Raw genomic sequence first — 27,055 nt, forward strand, 5'->3', positions numbered from 1 at the left:
AATCAACCAAAAAAATGAGTTCGCGTGTCACCTCTGACGCGCGTGTTATAGGTTCGCCATCACTGGCCTAGAGCATAGAGGCAACAGACAGCCTTCCAGACGCACAAGCAGATGGCCAGGCTGAGCACTTACGGTGGCAGGAGAAGCAACTTCCAAATCCATTGGCTCAAAAATAAGGTTCATTTGCGGTGACATCTGAATAATCTCCCCGCTCATCAGGCACAGCTTCTTGTTGTCGTCCAGCACAGTGTTCATGTTCTCGATCCACACGGCATCCACCGGGCCGTCGAAGACCAGCCACTTCCTGTCTGGTGTCTGGGTTACGCACAGGGCGGATGCGGGGCAAAAATGTGATGATGATGATAATGTGAGGAGACGGTTCAACAATATTTCAAAATAAAATGTAGCTCTCTTAAGATTAATTTCACCATGAAAATGTAAAGGCACCTTTTGAATAAAGTATATATGTGAATAAAGTATATATAATAAAGAACATGTAGGAGAGAGAGAGAGAGAGAGAGAGAGAGAGAGAGAGAGGGAGAGAGAAACTGAAGAGGCCTATACAGAGTGGGGCGAAAGTAGGTTTACAGTTGTTTGTATGAAAAATAATACAATAATTAATTAATAATAATAAACCTGTGTTTTGTGTGTTCACAACTGTAAACCTAGTTTTGCCTCACACTGCATATGTCATGGGCAAGACACAATATAGCATCTTTTCTTAAGATTCCATCTTTTTCAGTGTTTCTGAATTCATATATAGCATGTTTTAGAGAGTATTATACGCTAACAACGTAACTGCGGGGGAAAACTGCATTTCCGTTTGGAGTGTCTGACTCCGTGTGGTGCTGTGTTCATGCGGGTTACTTCCCCTGTGTGCTAAGCCCAATTCTGTGTTCCCTCCACACACATACAGCACACGCCCTCGTGGGCTGAACTACCTCGTGGTGGCACAGGACATTAATATCTACATCACATGCGCGGTCCGACAAGGAAACATCAAAATATCCGCACATTGTCTGGATGTAGTACATGCTCAGTCAGCACTGCCAGGTATTCGCTGGCAAGTGCAGAAACAGGCTCTGTGTTCGGGTCAGCCTCTTCATGTACAGAGGCAGAGCCTTGGCTCCACGTCAGCAAACGTGAACTTGAGTTGAAGTGCTGAGCACGTTGAGTCCATCTCAGCGTATCCTCAGTCCCTATGGCGACTGCATGAATCTAAGAGACAGGGGCCCATACCTCAGAAATGAACCTTCCCTTTTGCTCTTGGCTTCCCGCGCCTGTCAATATTCACTTTGGAAAATACTTGTAATGGCGAGATGTTGGGCTTTGCAGTATGAAGGACCTCACTTTGATATCTATATGTTTTTATTGATTTTTAGAAAGAGAGGAAGGGAGAGGGATAGAGAGATAGAAACATCGATGAAAGAGAAACCCTATTGAACGGCTGCCTCTTGCACGCATGCCCTCTACTGGGGATCAAGCCTGCAACCCAGGCATGTGCCCTGACCAGGAATCGAACCCGTGACCTCTTGGTTCCTGGGCTGACGCTTAACCCCTGAGCCACACTAGCTGGGCGTAAAGGACCTCATTTTTAATTGGGCTTCACTACTCATCAGCCGTGGGCCTTTGGGTCAGCTGCTTGGCCTCCCTGAAACTCCGCAGTTATGGGACATAGCTTCCTGGAAAATGTTATGTAAGCTACTCTGTAGCTGAGTATAAGATGGGAGCAATCTCAGGATTATTTCTGTATAAATAATGTAACTGCCTACATGACTCAGAGACTTCCCATATTAGCCTGGGCCTGAGGGCATCCACTGTGGCGAGAGGACCCGAGAAGTCGCATTCATGGTCCCAGACCCCAGTCTGCCTCCCTGGGCCTCAGGTTGGCGTTTACCCTTGACATGACTGGTGGCACCTGACCCTGGGCAAGGTCCCTGCCCTATGAGAGTCTCTCCTTATGCTACTCATCGCCCCAGGCCCTTCAGGCAACAAGAGCAGCGCTGAGATTCGTGTTGCTCTGTTACAACACTGACTCATGAGTCAGGATCGGCTGGGTCTCCCGGTGGACAAAGAGCCCCCAATTTAGTGCGCATGTCATCAGAAGACAGGAAGCACTCAGTGGATTGATTGTTGAAATAAAGGCCTCTAGCCCGGGCCCTTCTCCTTCACGACCAGCCTTGGCCAGCTGTCTCCCACGTGATCACACCTCTATGAAAACCTGGTGGCATATGGCAGCCACGCAACCATTGATGGGTCTGTGAGCTCTCTGTGACAGCAGGCACCAGCCACTCAGCAGAATGGGTAGAATGAGGCAGGGGCAGGTAGTGCCCGCCCCCAGGCACAGCAGCCGCAGCTGGCACATCCCTGGTGTCTCCTCCCTTCCCACGGTCTTCCTCACACGCTGGAGGGACAGTGTTGGAACTCTGCAACAACAGCGGCCTGCACTTTCTCCTCTAAGCACTGACGTGCATCTCACAGCCAGTGGGCGTGCCAGTGCGACCGCCCTGCGGCGGGCCTGGGAGGAGCATCCCGAGGGAGCAGCAGGGTCCTGTGATCCCGGGGCTCTCCGTCCTGGACCATCTAGCCCAACAAAGGAAAACCGGAGGTACCCCTCCCCGTCCTTTCTCCTCCTGGCCGCTCTGCGCACACCGGGGCAGAGGCGCTGGCCAGCAAGGTCCCCGGCCCGGCCGGGGTGCGGAGGGGGTTCTTCACAGAAACGCCGCAGGCTCTGCGCTAAATGAATGTCTTGGGCTCTAAGTGTGTGTGTCCGAGACCTCTGAGAGGGTCAGAAATCGGTGAGAAGGAAACAGCACGGATTCCTAACCGTGCAAAAGTGCGAGCACTTACCATCGAAGAGGCGAAGGCCCTGAAACTGACAGCAAGGACCCCGTCGGACCACTCGTGGGACACCTGGTCGAACTGCCCGTACAGCTGGCCCATGGTGACAGACTTGGGGTTCAGGACAGTGATTTGAACCTTGTTTTCTTCCATTAAGCCCTTGGGGGGACAATCAACCAATGTATTTATTTACGTTTTGCAGAGTAGTGTCTTTATAGAAAACATAACTGAGTGTAGCAAGGGAAACAGATGACAGAAATAACTAGCATCTCAGTTTCTGTAATAAATAGAAATGAACTTAAATCCCCCCGTGAAAAGATAAAGAGCATCAACCTGGGGAAAATAAAAATCAAACTATCTACTCTCCATAAAAAAAACTCACAGTGACACCCAGTGACAGTGAAAGACATGGGCAAGCACATACGCCAGGAGGAAATGAGGGCTGCAGGATTGCCCTTAGATCGGGGGATGCAAGGCAAGTAGCAGACAAGACATCACTTTATGCTGGTTGAAGGGGAGAGTGAGCAGATAATGATAACAAATCCCACACAGGCCATGAACACCGAAATATTTGAAGCAAAAACTATTCAAAACACAGTAGCCAGAAATGCAATATTAGTTGGAGAGTTTAAAACAGCCTCATTCCTCTAATATATCAAAGTGGACCCAACTGCAAGGTGTAGGACAGAAAGTTTGAATAATATACTCATTATCATATACTAGAGGCCCAGTGTATGAAATTCGTGCATTGGGTGGGGGAGGTGTGTCCCTCAGCCCAACCTGCACCCTCTCACAATCTGGGACCCCTCTGGGGATGTCCAACTGCTGGTTTAGGCCTGACGCGGGATCGGGCCTAAACTGGCAGTCGGGCATCCCTCTCACAATCTGGGACCGCTGGCTCTTAACCACTCGCCTGATTGCCTGCCTGATCACCCCTCACCCTTCTGCATGCCTGCCTGATCGCCCTAACCACTCTGCCTGCCTGCCTGAGCACCCCTAACTGCCTCTGCCTCAGCCCCTGCCACTAAGCTTCGTCCAGAAGGACATCTGGAATGATGTCCAGAAGGTCGTTTGGCTGTCCGGTCTAATTAGCAATTATGCTTTTATTACTATAGATACACATGCACATATATCATATAATACCCTCAAGAAACCATACACATTTCAAATTCAATACCACAATCAGCCAGTATTAGAAGTTTGCATTTCAATTATAACCACCCAGAAAATAAAAAATACTCTCCTAAAAGCATGAAAACAAAACCATCAGATTTTTCATGTTTCCAGACTTTTTATTACAATGGCCTTGTGCTACCTTTATAATTACACATTTTAAAAACAGAAGTAAAAGGTTGAGAGGAAAGTAGGTGGCATCGCCTTTATACGCTCAGCTTCCCGTTTGCTTCCTGTAACTTCTCTACTCCTGTTTTCTCTCTGACTCATTTTTCTCATGATTTCAAGTTGCTACCTTGGAGTGTCTTTTAAAATGACCTGAGAGATTCTATCTCGATTATAATAAAATAATGCACTTATCACACACTGACCTTTTCACATATATCACTTAGGGCTCCAGCTAAGACGCGATAGGCACTGGTCTTCCCTCCAAACGGCTCCCCGACAATCATGAAGCCGTGGCGCACAATCATCATTTCATATATCTGGAGGATCTTCTCAGAAAAGAAACCGGTCATTTGCAAGTTCATGGCCTCGCAGTTGTCTTTGATGGCCATCAGCAAGTCATTGTAATCTGGCTTTGGCAACTTCACCCCAGGAAACAGATCCGAAGTGATGCCCTGATGATAGATGATTTGGGGATTCATATTACATATTCATACATTCGCTATCTATCTATACATATATATACACATATATGTATATGCATACACATATACATACACATACTTTCACACAGGTATATCCACACATAAACAGGATACAACTTCTCTCATCCTCACATTTAATATTGATGGGAATAAAGTCATTAAATAATAGTTCAACAGCATTTCAACAGTTTTCTAGAGATACGGTCGACATACAATAAGTTGTATACATTTTAAGTGTACAATTTGATAAGTGGAACAATAAAGTCCGTCCAGATAACCACACATCTGTCACTCCCAAAGTTGCCTGTCACCTTTTGTAATCCCCCTTCCCTTCTCTCCTTACTGCCTCCTACCTCCATCCCCGGGTGACCATTGATTTGCCTTCTGTAGCTATTTGTATTTGCATTGTTTAGATTTAATATAGATAAATTACATATTAGGTGCTAGACTTTATTGTCTGGTTTCCTTCACCTGGCATGAAGGCTGGGGAATTCACAGGTCTCAGCACGTGTCAAGAGTCCGTGTACTGAAGTAGTCCCCTGCATTGAAGTGACCCAGTTTTTAAATCCGTTCCCCTATTGATTGACATTTTCACTGTTTCCAGTTTGGAGTTATTACAAATAAAGCTGCTGTGGACATTGGGGTAGAAGTCTTTTTATGAACAAATGCTTTCATTTCTCTTGGGTGAATACTGAGAAGTGGAATGCCTGGATAGTACAGGGCGTGTGTGTTTAACATGTTAAGAAATGGCCTGCTTTCCAAAGTAGTTATATTTTATATTCCCTCGGAGTGTACAGGGGTTCCAGTATATGGTATGAGCAGTCCTCTTAAACTGAGACATAGAAATAGGTGTGTGATGGTATCTTGTTTGGCTTCAATTTGTATTTCCCAATGATTGACATTCTTGCATGTGCTTATTTGCTGTAGGTATATTTTCTTCAGGAAAGTGCCTGTTTAAATCTTTTGCTATTTTTAATCGGTTTATTTTCTCAATGGTAACTTCTAAGCATTCTTTAAATATTATGCATACAAGCCCTAGCCGGTTTGACTCAGTGGATAGAGCGTCAACCTGCGACCAAAGGGTCCCAGGTTTGATTCTGATCAAGGGCACGTACCTCAGTTGCAGCCTCCTCCCCGGCCTGGACCCTGGTCGGGGCTCATGCAGGAGGCAACCAATCGATGTATTTTTCTCACATCAATATTTCTCTCTGTCTTTCCCTCTCTCCAAAAGTCAATGAAAAAATATCCTAAGGTAAGCATTAAAAAATATATATTTTATATATTATATATATATACATATATATATAATATGCATACAAGTCCTCCATCATATACCTAATTTGCAAGTATTTTTCCTAGTCTGTAACTTGTCTTTCATTCTTTTACCAGTATCATTCAAAGAATAAACTTTTTAATTTTGATGAGTCTATGTTATCAACGTACTATTTTATGTCTTGTGCTTTTGGTGTTGTGTTTAAGACATTTTTCCTAACCCAGTGTCACAAGGGATTTCTCCTGTTTACAGCATGTTTAAGTCCAAAAGTTAGACAATGAACACGATCAAATTTTAAGGTTCATTGTAAAGACTGTCATATTGGCATAAAGACGGACAAATACATCAAGGGAACAGAATAGGGAGCCTACAGCCGTGAACAACTCCTTCTCAACAAGGGCACGAAGGCACATCCACAGATAAGAGACAAGCTAGTCTCCAACAAGTGATGCCAGAATATCTGAATTTGCCAAAACAACGAACTTCAGCCCCTATCTCATGCCATCCACACAAACGAGTTCAGAGGCATTTCACTCATGGGAGTGGGGAGTATTCTAATTAGCTGGTGGCCCTTCCTGTTCACATGGAACCTCAGAAGGTGACCTTACTTGGGAAGAGGATCTTTGCAGATGTAACTTAAGTTAGACGAGGTCATACGGGGCCCTAAATCCAATGACTGCTGTCTGCACAACATAAAGGAGAGAAAGAGTCAGACACAAAGACAACAGGGAAGAAGGCCCCGCCGTGATGAAGGCCGAGACTGGAGTGGTGCCGAGCGAAGCCACATCAACAGCTGCCAGCAGCCAGGATCTGAGAACACACAGCTGCCTGGGAAGGCGTCTAGCGAGGTGGGTGCTGCCTTGTGAACATGAGCGTGGCTTTCACTCCTGGCAATGGTCCTTCCCAGAGCCTTCGGAGGAAAACACCTCGGCTTCAGGCTGCGAGAGGACAAATGTGTGTGGTCTTAAGGCACCAAGTTTGTGGTGCCTTAAGAAACGAACACAATCATGTAATGTATGATTGGAAAGAATTGTAATTCCACAGTTAATGTTCACGAATATGGAGCGTTAGCTGCAAGCTCTCAGATATATTCCTTTATAAACTGCTGAGGCTATAAGTACCATAGCATCCTCTGTGAGAAACAGGACTATTTCTTGGACTCTGAAGGTAAAGGTGAAAATTCACAAGAGCTTTATCTGCAAGCATACAGTTGAGCTGTACTTCAGAATTTACAAATTTCAAGTTTAATTGCTCCTGAGTTGAATTGTGTTAATGCTGTTATGTTGAAAGGAATCCCAGGTCATCAAGGCACTGAGTTTCCTTCAGGCAGAGAAGAGGAAGGCTGTACAGCAGAGCGGGTGAGAGCACTCCACCGCCTGACTGTGCGGTTGGAACCCCGCTCCCCCACGACTGGCCATCCACTCAAGTTGCTCAGCACCTCTGTGCTGCGTGCACCGTCTGTGAGACAGGGGTGGTGAGAGCGCCCGCCTCACTGGTCACTGTGAGCACTCAGTGAATCCTAGCTGCAGAGCTCTTAGAATAGGACCGGGTCCATGATAAGTGCGTAGTGTTTTCTAAAAACAAAACAAAAAAACTCAAATTGCTCAAGGTTAACCTTAAAAGGAGCAGATCTCCCCAGAACATATTTGGTGTCCAGTGGTTCTCAGCAAAGCCCCCACCAGGGAGAGCTGGAAATGTGTAGACGCGTCCTTCTGGTTCTCACTGTGGGCGTGGCCTGTGGACACTGGGGCTGGGGCTGGCAGAGACGATGAATTCTCTGCAGCACAAGGCGGTCTCTCACCACAAGGGGTTGTCCTGGTTGGAAATGCCGATTGTGCTCTACTGTGGGCCAGTGCTCACCGGATGAATACACAACCGTGTGAGAACACCCCTAGCGAGGTACATTTCCGCTGGATGACAACGAGTATGGCTTTTACTCCTGGGAAATCTGGTCAGTGTGCTAGGACCAAAGACACGGAAGGAAAGCTTCAGGAAGAAGACGTGCGCCTCCTCGCCGTCGCTCTGTGCTATAAGATGTCTGCACCGCCAGCTCTACGTCTAAGGGCAGCCCCTTTCAGAACGAGGCACGGGGTCGCTGTGGGTCACTGACAACACCGGCCCTCGCTGCCGGGCAGTGCCCTTCCTTCCCCACTCGTGACAGTCAGACGACTTCAGTCCTCACTCCCCGGAGCTAACTGCCTGCCCTTCCAGGCGACACCATCGGGCAACAGCTCCTCTCAGAAGCCCGTGCCCCCTCCCTGATCTCTTCTACCAGAGATGGGGAAAAGGAAACGCGTGAAATGGAATTATAGTCTGGAAACTGCAACCATCATTCTAATCCTTCTCAATTATTCATAATCTAATCTTTAAAATAGAACAGGATTAACAAGCTTAGCTCTTATCTTAAATCACCCTGAAAAAAACAATGTCATAAAAGCTATGGCACGCTTTCAAAGAAATGAAGCTTATTTATGTATTTGTTTTTTATTCCCTCAATCACTGGTTTAGCAACAATTACCAAGTCCCTGTTCTGTGAAGGGGGTCGGAGCTGTGTTAGACCGATGACTTCCCTTCACAGACCCTACATTCTAGTGTCGTTTATAAGCAAACACATCTTGTAGCTTGTGTGTGCTCATTACACTGTGTGGTTTTCATAAAAGTACTCTTTTAAAATCCCAAGTTGTTAAGTCATCTGAAGCAATGTTAGCTAAACACCCTTCACACACACGCGGAATGATCTGTGTTTCTCTGGCCAGGCCATTGCTTTCTAAAAAGGAAGTTTCCCAGGGAGTTGCCCCCTCGGCCATTGGATGAGCACATGGCTAGGAGAGTGTTGCTACATTAGGATAATAAATGTTCTTACCTCAAAGAGCGGTAAATCATGGGACAAAAATTTTGGCAGATTTACATCAATAATAGATCTAAGCAGCAAAATTTCTTCATTTTCATGTGGATATTTCAGCTGAAAGAAAGATATACTCATGATGATGCCAGAATTTGTTAACTTGCGCCCCTACATTTTCACACAGGTACACAAGCACACGGGCCCAAGAGGCCATTTAAGCCCATGCACAATTATGAACCATTTGCATTTAGCTGGATAGTCATTAATTTTAGAAACTGACCTTTATTCTTGTTGAATTCTCTACTAGTCATGAAATCCTGGGTTGAACTAACTACCTCTTCACAGATGCTCTAAGTTAAAGGCTATGGGCATGAATTCAATACAGGGTGGGAGGAGCCACTGACTCCCTGTTGGGTAAGAGCTTGCTTGTCCTATACATTCAAGACCAGCGATGGGTTGGTTAAGTGGAAACAGTCACTAAAAGTGGGCAATCATTTCTAAAAGATGCATTTAAGTTTGAAACATATAAACATTCAGTTACTAGTATTTGCCCATATTTTGAAGCCAAAGCCTTTTCTCTGAGTGTAGAGTTCGACACCAATTTTCTTCCAAAAAATACATCAATGATGCATCATCTGCTCCATCAGATTTGTGGTGTCAGGTTTTGTTTTCTTAAAGAAGACGAAGCTCTTTGGGTACTTGTGAGACAATCTAAGTGTAGCATCCTTATCCATTTTTAAGGTTGTTTTTTTCCCGTCTTATATACTTTACTTTCTATGCCTAATTCAAATTCGTGGGGTTTTTTTTTAGCCTTTCATCTTACTGAATCTTTCTTGAACAATGAACTTTGTTTTCATAAAAACAAAACTCTTCACGTTGGTATATCATCCATTTCCTTGACATTTACTTAAATGACATAATAACAGGAACATACCAACTGGCTTCAGAATGGGGAACAAGCAAACTCTCTCTGTGTAAATGAACACAGCTCGTCTGATAACATAGTGTGTGCGTGTGTTTGGGGTGAGCCAGGGAGCAGCATGCTGGCTGAGAGCTGAGTACAGACATGTGTTAGTGTGTGCCAGACAGAAGGGAGGTGGCTGGTTCGTGTGCCAAGTCACCTAAGTAGAGGGTATTTCAGAAAACTTACGTTCAATTCCAAAACACCTGTGGTAAATCCACAGTTTACCTGTTGCTCCTGCCCATTAGGTTCAAATAATTCACAGAAATCAGAACACAGAATTATTTCTTCCGGCGTCAATACTTCGCTCAACATCTCACTCCAAAGGTTCTCCTATCATCTTGCATTTAATTTCCCAGGACCCTCTGCCTGTTCTTTAGAATCTTTCTGCCTACTAAATTCCATGTCCCTCCTTAACGGCTGGAGCCTAACAGGCCAGTGATGCCTGGCAGTCAAGGTCAGGGCCTCTGCATCTCCAGGGCTCCCAGTGCCACAGCCAGTCCCGCTCACGGGAATGCTGTCTTTGGAGCCATCTGACCACACACAGATGAGGAAGCGTCAGAAGTTTATTTTGTTATTTGAGAGGCTATTATTTTAAAGCAAATGTTTACATCGTTTCATGATGTAACAGAAACAAACTTCAAAATATTCAAGGCAACACGTTCAATGATTCTAAATGAGCTTTGGACAGGGAAGGATGGGATTCGGTTGCTGTGGAGCCTTAATAGCTCCGTTCCATAGCCAGGATGACAGCAGTGACACACCCGAGGACATGCATTATCTGACCACAGTGCAATCATGACACGCCAGGTTAATACAAATTGTGGCTTCTAGTTGCATTTGTTTATCGCAAAAAACAAACACAAACAATGGCATATTAGGCTAATGCAAAATAGGATAGCACCACTATATATCAGGATTCTCGGTAACATTATTTTAGAAGATAAAAATGCATACCATTGTTCTTAACCACATAGGATATATTTTAAAATCTTTATCTTTTACAAATCATGAATGTGGAAATGGTGTAAACGCCAAGGTCACAGCTTGCATTTGTCTGTTCACTATAGCCTATCTTGCTTGCTTTCATAAAGAACTAATGCACAGTCGTATTTCATGGTTCCACAAGCTGCTACCAACAAAAAGTTACCCACATCCTAAAATACTTGGGTTTTCCATTTATACTTATGATTCATACCATTTTAACATGCAAACATGATATTGCAAATCTCTTCCTATTAGTTGCAATGGTGTAATTACATTAAGTGACAATGTTCAGGGACTTTTGTGTGAATTAATTATATATTACTTCCTTTAAAGCTATACCTGTTTAGGTAGCATGAAAGCCTTCAGAATATTTCTCAGCCACAAAGAATTAAACTCCTTGGTGGTTCCTAGTTTCTACATTTAAAATTGTGGAACAGAACTCAAATCACTAAGAATTGCATGTCTCAAGTTTTACAAATCATAAAACTCCCCTTTTCACGTGGGCAAAAGATCAACTTTTCAGGACAGTAACTGAATGTTTCTAGTCACTGGAACTCCGGGGAGACGCGTGGCCCTGAAATTCACAAGGAGGGAGTTGACAGTGAAAGTCAAGGCGGCTCCCTACCTTCAGGTTGCCGGCGGCGGTGAGCACCGACTTCACGGCCCTCATGCCGTAGTCATAGTGGTGCTGCGAGGACAGCTGCTCTGAGCACAGGCGGTAAGTAGCCACGATCTTCACCGACAGCGGCCGCGCCGTGACGAACCCACAGGAGTACAGGACTATTTCGGCGATCATGGCATAGTCGGGCACCATCATGGCTACTGTCCGGAAGAGGGCCTGCGGGAGTGGAGGACGACGTGCTTTTAAAAAGGCCGTCATGAAGGGGAACCCACTCCTCATTTCACAGGCTGTTACAGTCTCATAGCTCTTCAGCAACATGATGAAATGACAGGGTCCAAATCATATAGGCAAAAACACTATATCGGTAAAAACAGTCTCCCACCCCCCTCCCCGCCAGGTCTTCACCACCCTGTTGCCCGTGTCCACGGGCTCTGCATGTCAGTCTGTAAGTTCTCTGGTTTCTCCCTTCCTGTCCCCCCAACTCCACACCGAGGTGTGTCAGTCTGCTCCGTGCCTCCGTGCTTCGGGTCTTATTTGTTGGTCAATTCATGTTGTCAAATCTCTATCCTACTTAAATCTTTAGTGAATTGTTCATTAACACGAATGTCAAAGTATCAACTATGTGCTGTTCCTCTGGGGAAGTGGCCTGTCATGGGGAAGGGTCTGGGACTCATCTGGATGGAGAGGAAGCGCTGGCGTCGGGGTGGCAGGAACGCAGGCTCGAGAGCCGGAAGGTGGGTTTGGAGCCGCAATGACCACCTCATTCTTCCTCACCACTGCTCTCTATGCACTAGCCATAAACACGCAGCCACCGGGAAAGTGAAGATCCTCATCTATTCAACTGGAAAAGTGTATTGCTATTTTTTTTAAAAAAAAAATTTTAAAAATGGGGCTTGGGAATTAATGAGAATTGTGAGTTGCTGTGGGATGTAAATTGTTTCAACCTGTGTTAGAAGGCAATTTAGCAACATAGCTCTTTGTCCTATGACTCACCCTAAGGAAATATTTTAAAACAGAGAAAAGACTTAAGTAAAAACTGCCCATTGCAATATTATTTACTATGCCGGAAAACTAAAAGCAACATAAATGTCCAACAGTAAGCTATGTAGTCCAGTAAATTTATAGAATTATGTTTGTAAAGAAAGGAAAATGCTTGTGCTATAATAGACTCTTGGGGAAAAAAAACACCCCGGATACACAAGTGTCTGATTTCAGCATTTAAAATTAACCTTTTGAAAGACATTTAAAATCGGAGGGTACAATATAGCAAGCAGTAGAATCGGTACCTTTTCATTATTTCCTGTATTTCCTATAATTACCACACATTTTAAATACAAGTTTTGGAAACTCTTTCTGGTTTGCACATTCATTTTCTAAAGGTCCTCACAGCTTTAAAAATTATTTTCTAAAAGTTAAATATGACACCTAAAAGCAAACGTTTTGCATAAAAGTCAAGGATAGCGTGTTCTTTCTTTTTATGTATTGATTGTAAATTATAGGAAGGACTTGGGTGACATAGTCGCCCTTTGTGTACCTTCAGATTATCTGGCAGCTCCGAGCGCCCGGCATACCCAGGGTTCATGGTGATAAAGACAGCGCACGTGGGGTCCAGTTTTAGTTCCGTTCCTTCAAATATCAGTGTGTCCGCCCCTGCGTTAATGCCTGCAGGTGATCAGAGTGAGATGACTGAGCGATCCCACGTGTAAGTGTGACTCGTGCCATCCCTCACCTCCCGTAGCTCTGCTTTTTCCACCTCACACAATGGCAAACCAGCCCGTTACCTCTCTGGATAGTAAGGATTTGTTGAGCCACCACAGAAAGTACTTCCAAATCGATTCTGTTAAACTCATCAAAGCAAGCCCAGGCTCCGCAAGATAGCAGTCCCTGGGAGAAAACAGGAATGAAATTTTTCAATTTTATCTGACGAAACATTGCATTGAAATGTTGCATTTTCACCCCATCTGTTCAAGGATTTAATATCTATCAAGGAAATTGCTATTCACCTTTATCTTTAAAGATGGCTTTTCTTATGACCAAATTCATGATTATGCATGAATAAAGGGTTTGATCAATTGGAGAAATTTTCCAATTGATTTTTTGTTTACTTTCTGTATATTTTTTAGCATTTAGATGTACACCTTTAGTTTCAAAGCCTTTCTTACTTTATTTACTAATGGATTTTATTTGCCTTTTCCACATGGACTCTATAGGATGGGCTGTGAGAATCCTCTAAATGAGATGACTGCGGGTGCCAGAGACTGCTCTGTGGTCTGAGGACCTTACAGGCCAACTAGCACAGTCTGCGGCCCTCATCCGCCATCCCAGCTCACAGCCACCTCACACAGGTGTGCCATTCGGTCCTAAGGAAAAACTGGAAAATCAAGTCAGAGTAGCTCAGTCCAAATTCAGACTCATTTTTTAAAAGTTTTATTTCACATATATTTGTTGAATGTACATTCGACAGAGGCTGTGTATGTATGTGGGTGCTTTGCACTGAGAACCAGGGGTGCGCCAGGAGGACGCATGGCACTTTGCGTCCATATTTCTGTAAGGAAGCTGAGGCTGCGTCACACAAGGCGTTAAGCGATTGGAATGAGTCCGCACAGCTAGCGGCGGCTGGACTGGGATGTGTACACGGCTCCCTCTACTGAGCCACACTGGAGGAAGCATGAACTCTGTGCATGTCAAAGAATGTTCATATTCATTATCTAGAAAATTCTATCCGTGACCCAGTCTCTAGTACATGCTATAGTAAAAGGCTTAGAATCACAAAGAACAGGATGCTTACGAAGCCACATATTCAGTTATACGGGTTGTGAGGTTCTTAATGCCAACACCCGTGTCTTCTTTATTTTGTACGCCCATTGTTCAGCATAAGCTAATCCTAACACAAAGTCCATACAATCAATACATACTTACTGATAAGCAAAGTTAATACCATTCAGTGTATGAATCTAAATTAAAGAATTAAGAATACCATTATATGGATTAAAAAATTGAGTAACACATGCCAGATGTTTCTTTCAACATTTAGAAATATGCAACCGTCTGGAATGCAAATCTAACAGATAGATTTGCTATTTCTTTCTTAAATAATCATTACAACAAGGTTGTATATCATTACAGAGGATGATAACAGCAGCAATTGGTCATTCAAATGCTTTCTTGACATTTTATTCATTATAATTTTGACTTAAAAAACTCTTATTCTAATTATTTCAACATTACAAATGTAGAGACTTTTTATACTCCAAGTTTGTACAGTCCTGGCCAGTTTAGCTCAGTGGATAGAGCACTGGCCTTTGGACCGAAGGTCCCGGGTTCGATTCCTGCTCAAGGGCACGTATCTGGGTTGCAGGCTCCATCCGTGCCTTGGTCAGGATGCATACCGGAGGCAACCAATTGATGTGTCTCTCTCACATCAATGTTTCTCTCTCTCTGTCTTTCCCCCTCCCTTCTACTCTCTCTAAAATTCAGTGGAAAAATATCCTTGTGTAAGGACTACCAACAACAGCCAAAATGACCAGGCCATATTTCAGTCAGGAGCAGTTTACTGTATGGGGTAGAATTGGTATATTCTTTTGTGTTCGTTTCATTATTTTTTTAAATGTTAACATCTTCTGGAGAAATTCAGAAAAGTAAGGATTACAGAATTTTTAAAATGTACTTTGAAAATTACAGGAACAAAAATAGAAATAAAACAAACAAACAGAGCCCATAACTCCAAATGGAGAAGTTTGTGTTCAGTTGTCCCACCTAACATTTTGAGGGGTGACGAGCTGCTCACGGGTTTAGACTTTACATCTTAATCTCCCTTTTGGAGTCTTACAAACTCAGGAGGGCGGGGTTCCCAATCAGAACCAGGAGGAAAACAACCACGTGGATTTTTAAGTTCAACAAAACAGATGAACTAGAACGCGCCCACAGGAGTAAATCCTGAACCAGAACTTGTTCAGGACAAGGTCTGCAGGTAAAGAGGTCTTCAGAGTCCCACAGCCTTCGCCGGATGCAGCAGCTCTCAAGCCCTGCACCTGGCCCAGTGCCTTGAAGGGACCCCCACCCCCACCCGATTCCACCCCCCCACCCGGCTTCCCATCAGCAATGCTGAGCCATCAGAGCAGGATTGGCGAGGGGGACGGGCCTCCTTCCCAGGGAAGTGTTCGTATAACCCCGCTTCTCTTGAGAATCACCGAGATGGTACTTTACCCTTAACTTTACTTAAACGACAATGTCTTTTACTTGCACCCAACCATGTTCCATAGTAAACAGCCTCCCTCTCCGAGCAGTTACCATATTGTAAAGGAAAAGGATGAGGCGTCCATGCAAACCTTGAAGAATTTCCCTAAAGCCAGGTAGTCCAGCCCGTCGGAGCAGTTGAACACGACACACTGCTTGGCCACCGCCTTGGCCAAGTCCTTGGTGGTTTCCGTCTTCCCCGTGCCCGCGGGGCCCTCGGGCGCCCCCCCGAGGTGCAGGTGCAGGGCTCCGAACAGGGTTCTGAAATGCAAGCAGGGAGCCATCTGTGGAGCCAGGTGAGAGGTTCCCTTGCCAAACCCGCTTCCTCCCCCCGCACCCCTTCCCGCCCTCCCACCCCCTCCTCTTTGCGCATTGCTCTGTCTATGACTGTATTTTACTCCCGAAGAGCTGTATACACGACACAATCTAAACACATTCACGTTTGAGATTCTATGCCGACTTCTAGGGAGAACTCAGCTCATCCTGAGCCACCCACCCACTGCTGCAAGCACAGGGAGATGCTGCGTAAAGGAAGACCCACGCAGGCATTTTTGCGAGAATGAAGAGAAAATGGCCAGTGAAGAGGGAGTGGAAAGCTGGAAAAGCAGTTAGGGGCATCTTGCTCTGGTATCTGCCTGTCACAAGCGTAGACACATCCACACAGAAGCAGAAAAGGAAGCCCCCAGCCTGGCCGGCGTGGCTCCATGGTTGAGCATTAATCCAGGAATCAGGAGGCCATGGTTCAATTCCCGGTCAGGGCACAGGCCCAGGTTGCAGGCTCGGTCCTCAGTGTGGGGCGCGCAGGAGGCAGCCGATCAATGATTCCCTCTCATCATGGATGTTTCTCTCTCTCTCTCTCCCCCTCTCCCTTTCTCTCCGAAATCAATAAAAAAATATTTTTAAAAAAGAAGCCCTCAGAACTGAGCAGGGTGAGGAGCTGAAGTGACCCACCCATGTCAACCGGGGGCTGCGCTGTCTCGAATGGAACTAGCGTTACCCCAGCCACCCCCTGAGGAGGCAGACAGAGACCCCACCGCAGAAGAGACGGAGCTCACCCTGCACACGGGGCCTGAGGAAAGCACTTCATTCATGACGATGGAGCCCACAGTCCTATTACCCGTGGGAAAGGCAACGTTAGATGTTACCTGGACCAGAGAAAGCCCGAGAGCCTTCCAGACAGAAATGTGAAACTGCTCCACGTGGACACCCCTTCAGCCGAGAACATGCAAGAACCAATGGGGATGCAGCCCCTGCTGCAGTGAGCTCCCGGTGGAAACAAGAGAGAGAGAGAGAGAGAGAGAGAGAGAGAGAGAGAGATCAGAGTGAAGAGCCAGACCTGCAGTGTGAAGGCACACGGACAGAGGCCTGGGAGTGTTACCTCATCACTCTGCCCTCCTGAGCATCCCGGTGGTTTGTTCAGGAAGATTTTATATGAAAAGCAATAGACATCAGGAAATTGTAAGAAAAAATGAGGCCAATTTCACAAAAGAGATGACTTTAAATGCTTGCAGTAAAAATATAATTATGGAACTTTTAAAAACTCAGTGAACAGGTGAAATAGTGGAGTGACCATAAAGAAACAGAATTATGCATTTGGAAGTAAAAATGGGAAAATTACACAGAAAGATATGGAGCTCTAATATAAGAAAACAAGACACAGAAGAAGAAAGAGAATGGAGAAGAGGCAAAATGGAAAAGCCAGTGGCAGACACTGTGGACAACAGGATGGCGTTTTCTCCAAAAATTAAAAATGAAGCTGTCTTATGACCCAGCAATTCCACTGCTGAGACTACATCCGAAGAAATCAAAACACTGACTCGAAAGAATACATGGCCTGCGGGGAAGGGGGTGGGGAGACAGGAGAGGGCCAAGGCGGGTAACTGGTGATGGAAGGAGACTTGACATGGAGTGGTGAACACGCAATACAATATACAGATGCTGTATTATTGAACCGAACACTGGAAGCCTATTATTAACCAATGTCACCCCAATAAATTCAATAACAAATAACAAGTGAATAAAGCAGGGAGCGCCCCTGCAGCACATCCGTACAGCAGAGCAGGAAAGGGGGCCGTAGGGTGAGAGATGCACTCACAGGGCTGGCAGGACAGGGGCACTGGTGACCTCGATCCAGATCCAGTTGGCGCTGGAAGGATCCAGAGCCGTGGCTGCGGCATGGACCCCGTGCAGGAGGCCCACCCGGGTCAGAGAAGACCCCACGGAAAGGGTGTGTGCGTGGGGGGCAGGGGCGCAGGTAGAGGCTGAAGGACAGTCCCAGCAGCCTGCAGAGAAGGCAAGGAGAAGCCAGGGACTGGAGAGGGGGCTCCCAGGCACCCACATAAAGATCCTCTGAGAGATCAGCACATCTGGGCTTGAGCCAACACCAAGTGTCATACAAGACGCATGTCACTATAGAGCCCCCCCTCTCCCTTGCCTTCGCCCTCCGCCATCAACCCCCAGCGATCACAGGACTGGCGCTCAGGACAGGGATAAAGGTGACGAAAGGTGGCCCACATTTACCTTCCCAAATGCAGGCCCCAAGCCTGGGTAAGCCTGGAGCAGGTGGAGAAGGGAGGCTTAAAATTAGATGAAAGATAAGAACTTTGAGATGAGGCCTAACTGGACTTTAATATCTGACAAAAAGAAAACCTCTATTCATTAATATCTTTGAATAACCAGAAAAATGGGGGAGTCTCCCCCAGCTTTCTTCATCTAGGGAGAATGGGGAGCAATATTTGATAGAGCAAAGTTTAAAAAGAACAGGGATAAGAAAGAACGAAATGACTTTCTGCTCGCATCCTGGGACTGGTTCAGTCAATGAACGAGGTAACTTTTTGAACGAAAAAGAACAAAGTTTAGTTCAGGATCTGAGATAATTTGGAAGATGGGCGATGGGAGCCTGAGGTTAAGTAGTGAGAGACCTTCCATTGTGCAGACGGATGACAGAAACCATGTGAGTGAGCTGGCTGACGGAGCTGCCAGCAGGCATGCGTGAGGCTAGTTCACAGGAGGGACCTTGGCTGGGGGTCCAGACCTGGGCATCCGCCAGCCATGACGGACGAGAACACCCCGGAAACCATGAGGAAAACTCCGTGTTCCGGGGGAAGGAATGAGATGTCTCAAATGATCCAAAAGTAAGAGCCAGAAGTTACAAGAACTGACAGGCGATGCGAACACCGTAAGACACCACAGCCAGACCCGGCAATACTCAGAGCTCCTGGCCGGAGAGGAGGAAGAGCAGAGAGAGAGACATTGGAGGTCAAGTTGGGAGTAGAATTAAGGGTCTAGGAAAAGGCAACGCAGGCTACGTTTACGGAGCGGAAAATAATCGGGTACTTTGTCAGATGGAAGTGGTCTAGAGAGGAGAGAAAGCTATCCCCAACAGACCCTGCAGTTAAGGAGCTTGCCTGTAACATCGGTCAGTGAGCGGAGTGATCACCAGCCGCGGGGAGTTGCCCAGGTACTCATACCCGTATCGCAAGCCGGCGTTAATCATCTTTGTTTCTAAATTATTGTCCTAGGAGAGAACAGATAAAATAAAGTTAGCTCAAATATTAGGATTTCAGATAACATGAAATCTCCAGCTCTTTTATAAGCAATGGCCAGCGTATAAACATCTTTAAAGTTTATTTAATTCAGGAGAAGAATTCAATATCTGATTTCCTTGTCCATGTAATTGAAGTCATTGGCTTCAATTTTTCCCATAGAATATCTTTGGAAAATATATTCCTTATCTCTCCTGTATTTTCTTTGTTTAAGTTGCTTACACTTTTAATTTTATTTTTATTAAGGTCTTTACATTTGTTTGTGCGTTCTTCAGTTCCTTTCATCAATGCCTCTGGTTTTCAGTATACAGGTCCCTCACCTCCTCGGTTAACTTTATTCCAAGGTATTTCCTTCTTTTTGATGCAACTGTACATGGGATTGTTCTCACAATTTCTCTTTCTGATCACTCATTATTCTCCTATAGTTTTGACCATTTATTAAATTAATTTTTACTGTAGCGCGGGTATTTTCACCATCACCATTTTACAGATAAGGAAACTGATGCTTAAAGAGAGCAGGTAACTTGCCCAGCCATACACCCGGTCAGGGGAAAGCCTGAAACAATGAGGCCGCCATCCGAGCCCCTCACCACTATACACTCTGCCACTCACCTATTTTTCCAAGTTCCGGTTCGTGCATCTTCTCTCCTCTTACCCCATTTCACCCAAGCCTTTCACATAAGCGAATAGAATCTGACGAGAACTTTAGAGTCCGCATCTCTGGTCGTGAGCTCTCTCTTCCCACTCTCAACAGGCCCAACCTTTTCCCCGGTACTAAGCGTCCCTGCTCATCTACCTCCCAACGGGGCTGCCAGCACCAGCCACCCGATGCCCTGACGAAAGCCTTCCTCCCAGATGATGTTTCTGGTTCCTTCAACTGATGAGCAAGAGAAAGTTCTCATGACTAAATCCGACGGAAACAGTCTGACTTGCATTTTCCATAGATGTCTCCAGTCATCTATAAATGCAACTCTCAACGGACTAGTTTCAACATTGTGCAGATTCAGCAAGCATAAGGACTCATTTAAAATGAGTACATTTTTATAATTACTCATAATTTGTGTGTGTCTATATGTGTTTATATATCTCTATGTAACTACACATTTGGCTGTGGGGAGCTGGATTAGATATAGATACAGTTTTAGATAGAGTTTCTGGCTGCTTCAATCTTCAATCTGGAGAACGCTTGCTTGGGTAGAGTCAACTGTCAGCAAAAAATCCCATGTCGCTGATACTATTTCCATGCGAGCAGCACAAATTACAAAGCCGGGCGCTGAAATGGCTTTGTAGTAACATCCAGTGCTATCACTTACCTGCCAGTAGTACCTCAGCTGACTTAACCATTCAAAGTCAGATTCATCACTGACTTTCTTATTAACCAGGGACGTGAGGACGTCTCTGGCGTGAACATCCAGCACCACCAGGGCCCCCAGAGTCACGCGATTCTGCTTGGACAGTTTGCCGCGGACCAAGGTGACAATATCATCAATTTGACGGTTACATTTTTCCAAGTATTCCTCAAGAGCCTGCAAGAAAAGAAGATATGATTACTCAATAGGATCAGAATTTATTTAAAAAAAAAAAACACTTTGAATTCGCATGTATACAGAGTGTTTTCTACATTTTTATCGTGATTTTCCATATGACGTGATTTCCGAATAATCCATTTTTCTCACCACAGCGGTATCAGGTGAGAGTATTTTTGTTAACATTGTATTCCTTGTAAACCATTCTACACAGCGAGCTGATGAATCTGGAGTTAACTGCTCTGGTATTCAGCCAAAATAAACCCTATCTGGAATTAAATACTTTTATCACACCTCGGGCCTTCTACGGGTACAAAGATACCCTGACTCAAAACCACATCGACATTTGTGACACCCAAGGCTCTGACTCCGTGATCCCTTCGTTCATGTTCTCGCCCCTGGAATGCCTCACGGGCACCAGGTCCATAGTCACTGCTTGCTGAGTAACCCGATGGGAGCAGGTGCTGGGGTGACGGGCTCTGGGAGTGTGATGGGCTCTGGGAGTGTGATGGGCTCTAGGAGTGTGACGGTCCAACCTGGTGCTGTGCTGGCACCAAGCGCCCGGCGGCTCGGGCGTTTGCAGAGGACAGAAGCGCCCAGTCCTCCACAGGCTGCCAAGAGCCTCCAGCTGCTCGAGCAGAGTCCTCCCTTTCCACTGTGAACCCCGCGTTAGTGAGGGGAGACGTCCCAGCACAGAGAATGCTGAGCGTCCCAGATAGACCCGCAGGCAGAGGGAGAAGGGCAGCCTCCCCCAGGGCCAGCACAAGCAGAGGAGAAAGAAAGCGTTCGCTTTTCAGGGCACAGGTAAAGCTTAGCTAATTTCATGCCATCAGGCAGCCAGGAGGGCACCACAGCGCCCAGTGGGAGAGGGCGAGCGGGCCAGGGACATGGCAACAGGCTGACTTGCTACGTCTTGTGGGCTCCCGCGTCTGTGGAGCGAGTGACCCTGAGGCACAGGCTGTCAATGGCTTGCTCTGTGAACGGCTCCATATCTGCACCACATCACCTGAGTGTGTGTGTGTGGGAGGGGGGGGGGGCGTGAATACACTAGCACGTGTGCGAGGAACTCCATCTCGGCATCAGCGGGTACTATTGTTGTTGTAAACCAAAAAGCGATGTCTCTGGACAACAAGGTAAGAACTACCGGCAGAGCAGACCATTTGAGCAGAGGACACACTGAGAAGGTTGTGACCTACATGACCTGTCCCTTGAGAGTCCAGTTGCCCTTGGCGTTTGTAGAAGCATAAAAGGATTACAGCGAACACCTCGGTGCTCTACCGCAACTCCTACCTGGGCCAGCCTTCTTGGAGTCGGCCCGGAAAAAACACGTTGGACAGAGGGGAGGAGGTTTGATAAACACTACATTTGAAATGAAAAAAGTAACTGGAAGATGCCGGTAAAGTTGGCTGATTTGCTTCTCTGCCCGCCCCCCCCACCCCACACACACACTATTTCCCTGTGATGGTGAGTGATAAAGAGAATGGTTTGGGGGCCAGCAAGTAAGGAGGGAAGTCTAGGGGGCTACTAATTAATTACTAATATGAATTTAGTCACAAATGGTATTAAATATGAGTTTAGTAATGAATAGTGTTACTAAATTCACAGACCCAATGTATTAGAATATTTCAAATCAAGCATCACTCAAAATATTAATCATTATTTACTCAAAAGCAGTGCATGAAAAATAAAGATTAAAATAGTCTAAATGAGCCTGATACCTGGTCTTCATAGGGTAGCTTTACTCCAGACATTAAAGAGAATTATCCTTTCTGAGTTTCGGAAGTTCCTCAGTCCCAATGTGACTTTATTTTTAAAGGTACAATAATGTATATGATAACAAGATTGAGACTCCAGTACCTTGGCTTTTTGGGTGGATTGTGTTTCTTTCTAGTAATTGTTGGGAAAATGCTGACGAGCCCGGGGGTAGGGAAAGCTCACCTCTTGCCCTTTCGAAATAGCTGCTTGGACTTCGGTTGTCCAGTAGGTCTGGGACACACAGAGCACCGTCTGTCCAGGCCAGACCCTCACCCACTTAATCCGCTCATATTGTGTATAGGCAATGATGGCAGATTTAATGACCTAATTGGAAAAAAAAGGCTAAAGGTGAACAGTTTCACACCTGAATATGCTATCCAATGAAGAGCTAAATGCCAACAGATGAACGCGTACCGTTCCATGTTTTACATCTTAGCCAATTATATAAAGACACAAAGCACATGACCAGACTCTTTAAATTCAAGTTAATTCCTATACCTGTGAGTAAAACAACTACATTACGTAGCATTTTGTTTTGCTGGTGCAGGATCAATTTGCGTGAAGCACGTTATGTCAAATATTTCTTTGACCAGCCATAGCCAAAAATATCCTAGATACATTTGGATTGAAGAGGCATACGGCAATTTTACTGTAAAACATAAATTCAAATACTTCCCAAATGAGAGCCATCAAATTCATAGGTCCTGATTTTCTTTGAACCAATCAGATCCCCACTCAGCCATGTGCATCTGTGCACCTGGCCATCAGGGAAACCACACAATTTCTCTCAAGTTCCCCCCGTGTTTGCAGATTTCGCCCCCTCTCAATTCCATAGTGTGAGGCCCACAGCAGTGATGACAGGGACTAGTGCATAATTCATTCATGGAGAGTTGAGAGCCGTAAAATCAGGAAGTCTACCTCATGTGCTTTGCTATATATGTTTTCAGTGGACTGATATATCCACTTCTTCTACCAGCCATCAGTGGGTGACATTTTCATCTGTTAGATCAATCAAAAATAGTAACATCGTCTGTGAGGTGATACCCACTTTAATGTTTGAATTTCAGGGGGGGAATGTCAAAATTGGATTTTTACGAGAAATATATAAGAATGGGTAAAACGTTTTAGATTTCTAGTCTACCTAGTATGTCTATGGAGTTGAAAAGGCCAAGGAAGCCACAGAAAGAGCAGGTAAAAATGAGCAACTGAGAGGTGGGGGAAAGAAGGCAGAGTAGAGATACACCAAGAGTGGAATAAATATCTATTGGATGAGGAGAAGTAGGACTACATAAAGTTCTATAGTACTGAATGTAAAATATATTACTATATCTTTGTATGTCATATATACAAGGAAATACATGTATACCATATATAAATTATGTATATTTTGGGGGTAGCAAGCTGCATTAAAGACATGATAATCTAGAATTATAAAGGGGCAAAGGTGCTAAGAATATGACTTTTTAAATTATTTACAAATGACATAAAATTAACTTCACTTAGGTATGCAGTAGTCTTTCAAATATGCAAATATATATATAGCACCACAAAAGTAACACACATATCTCCTATGTGCATTTATGCTGCATTTGCCTGCATACTTCACCAACACAAACTTACACATGAACATTTGGGGAAGATATTGCCTACACAATTCCTTGCCACCCCAGCTTAATGCTCCGAAATGGCAACCAAAATATTTTCTTTAAGCACTTTGACAAACAAAATGAAAACAATAGTTGAAATAGTATCAGATATGTCTAAAATAATGAGTCTTCACTGCATACATCAGTTAACCAGCCATATACCCCGATGCAATGCTGCTCAGTAGTGGTCCAAGTGGAATTCATTTGCATCGCTAACAGCTACAAGAATGGGAATGCTCTTTGTTACTACTTATCAAGGCCTATGCAAGCTCATCCTCTTGGGCCCACTGGTCCTCCACATGAGAATTATCATGAGCAAATAACTAATCCAATCAAAGCTATATGTGTAAGCATGTCCATTAGAATTTAATTTATAATAGGCAGAAATGGGAAACTGCCCCAAAGATTTTACATCTATTGTGACAACTGTATGCAGGCAGATATTAAAACCATGTTTTAGAAGAGAAAGAAGCATTAAGACTTGTGATATCCATTAAACATGTAGATTCTAATTACTTTTACCAATAATGTGTGAGAGAACTGAAAAAGTAATGAACGTTGCTGTTAGGACCTAACGCCTTATTTCCTTTGCATCCTTGCCCTCGTGCTCTCCTGCTCGGCTGTGATATTTATTCTCGATAGAGAACCCGAGTGCCAAGTCCATGGGATAGTAAAGAGTGAGTTTAAGTGCTCAATCCATATCTGTTTGTGGCCATGACTTCTCCACTAAAAATATAATTACAAATGGCGGGGTGATCATGTGCTTTAGGAGGTGATGTGAAACATATGAAGTTCACATCCACTGCAGGACACGTTATGGCTTTCTACCATTTGGGTGCATCTTTTGTGTATGCAGAGAACAAAACGGTTCACACAGAAACATACACATCCAGGAGATGGCTGGGAAGCTGGAGAGCGGGGCTTCTAAGACCAGTCTGAAGATAGACGGTGTGGACCCACGTGTGTTAGTGCATGACAGAAGCACAGCACGTGGCTGTACGAAGTGAGACAGGCTCGTGACTACGACCCAAGTTTTCTCTGGGATGGATGGCACTTGGTCCCACTTGTCAAGGGGGTCGCTACTAAATGATGTCACAGACCATTGCCTGGTCTTTGAGCGATGTATTAGAGTTAAAGTGGTAACCCCTGACTCAGTTTCCAACCGCGCATTTATCAGTGACACATTAGCCTTCTATCATCTTCACTAGAAACAATGAACGCGGCCAGCTACCTTTTGGATGGATCTGATCATCACTCTCTCTAACTCAACCAACCACTTTTCCACTTGGCCTCTGGCCTTCACTGTGGAAATGGTCTCGATGAGCTCCACCACCTCGTTCTCGCTGCTCTTCATGTGCGTGATGTCTAAGGTCTCCGTGAACTCCACCCTGGCGATCCCTTCGAAACATTTCTTCAGGTGAGGCTGCACCCTGTCAGGGGAAACACACGCATGTAAGACAATGCACTGAGCGATGGCCGTTCTTTGTGTACCAACCCTCATTCCAAATTCACCAACGTGCACCATGTCTGAGGCTCCTAGAGGCTGCGGGAGATAAAGGGCTGAGAGAGAAAAGACACAGGCCCTGCCTGCGTGGATGACAGCGTCCAGGGGGAGGTCACCACTAATTCAACAATCAGGGTCTGTAAAATTACAGCTCCAAGTCGCGCTGCAGCGGAGATGTCCAGGGGGCTTTGTTTCCAACACAATGAATCGAAAGATTTAAAAGTAACGTAAGGAGCAAGCGAATCTTGACTAACAGATAACACATGGATCTGAAAAATCGTCAGATGCACAAAAGTTGCCATTTCAACTGGGGTCTTCAGAGACGTCCTGCAAAACATGAACTAGGTTTAGTGCGTTAAGTACTTTACAGTTTATAAACCAGCTGCTTTGAAGCTACCCAACTTCGGTCTCCTCACTGTGATATCGTTGGAACTGACCAAAGCCCTCTTTTGGCACATTACCAGTAACCAATCGACTACCTCTTTCAAGTGGGCAATAAAGAAGCAGTGATAAAGTCGCAGATGAGAATCTGAGCCTAAATCGATCTTTTTGTCTAAAATGCTCATCTCTTACTTTGAAGATACAGCACCAAATTAATTTGTTTAGCAAATATCTATTCACTGCTGGTTTGTTATGTGCTATATATTCCTTTAAGGAATCGGGACTCCACACTGGGGGAAAAAGCAGTCAGAAACCTCTGCTGTGATGGAGCGTGTATTCTGTTAGACGCAGTGGTTCTCAACCGTCTCGCCCTTTAATACCGTTCCTCATGTTGTGACCCAACCATAAAATTTTCATTGCTACTTCATAACTGTAATGTTGCCACTGTTATGAATCATAATGTAAATATCTGATATGCAGGATGGTCTTAGGCGACCCCTGTGAAAGGGTCGTTCAACCGCCAAAGGGGTCGCGACCCACAGGTTGAGAACCGCTATAACAGAGGCAATCAGTGAACAGCTCCAGTGCAGTACGGACTGAGACTGATGGCACGAAGGATGCCAAAGGAAAAGAAGGTCGAGAGGCAGGCCAGGAGAGGTGGCCAGGGAGTGCTGGCAGGGTTTCCATTTTAAATAGAGTGGCGAGCCCGGCCGGCATGGCTCAGGGGTTGAGCGTCAACCTATGAACCAGGAGGTCAGGGTTCGATTCCCGGTCGAGGCACATGCCTGGGGTTGCAATGCTCGATCCCCAGTAGGAGGTGTGCAGGACGCAGCCAGCCGGTCAATGATTCTCTCTCATTGTTGATATTTCTCTCTCTCTCTCTCTCTACCTTCTTCTCTGAAATCAATAAAAATGTATTGAAAGAAAGAAAGAGAGAGAGAAAGAAAGGAAGGAAGGAAGGAAGGAAGGAAGGAAGGAAGGAAGGAAGGAAGGAAGGAAGGAAGAGAGAGAGAAGAAGAAGAGAAAGAAGAGGTGAGGAAAGGACTCCTGCATGGCAGGTGTTTGGGCAGGTTTCCGCAAACACCTAGAGAGGTAGGCAAAGTCTGACAG

General features: G+C 45.2%; 1 protein-coding gene across 1 annotated transcript in view; it reads right to left on the reverse strand.

The window, feature by feature from the left end:
- DNAH7 (dynein axonemal heavy chain 7) overlaps positions 1-27,055 on the reverse strand; it is a 147,145-nt gene that overhangs the window by 81,167 nt on the left and 38,923 nt on the right. The window contains 12 exon segments of the mRNA XM_006082723.3: positions 133-315; positions 2,851-3,000; positions 4,386-4,634; positions 8,801-8,899; positions 11,356-11,568; positions 12,887-13,014; positions 13,134-13,236; positions 15,681-15,849; positions 18,996-19,105; positions 20,447-20,659; positions 22,598-22,738; positions 25,292-25,490. Coding sequence (XP_006082785.1) covers positions 133-315; positions 2,851-3,000; positions 4,386-4,634; positions 8,801-8,899; positions 11,356-11,568; positions 12,887-13,014; positions 13,134-13,236; positions 15,681-15,849; positions 18,996-19,105; positions 20,447-20,659; positions 22,598-22,738; positions 25,292-25,490 — 1,957 coding nt within the window.

Source organism: Myotis lucifugus, unplaced genomic scaffold (assembly GCF_000147115.1).
Source record: "Myotis lucifugus unplaced genomic scaffold, Myoluc2.0 scaffold_3, whole genome shotgun sequence".
NCBI classification, from domain to species: domain Eukaryota; kingdom Metazoa; phylum Chordata; class Mammalia; order Chiroptera; family Vespertilionidae; genus Myotis; species Myotis lucifugus.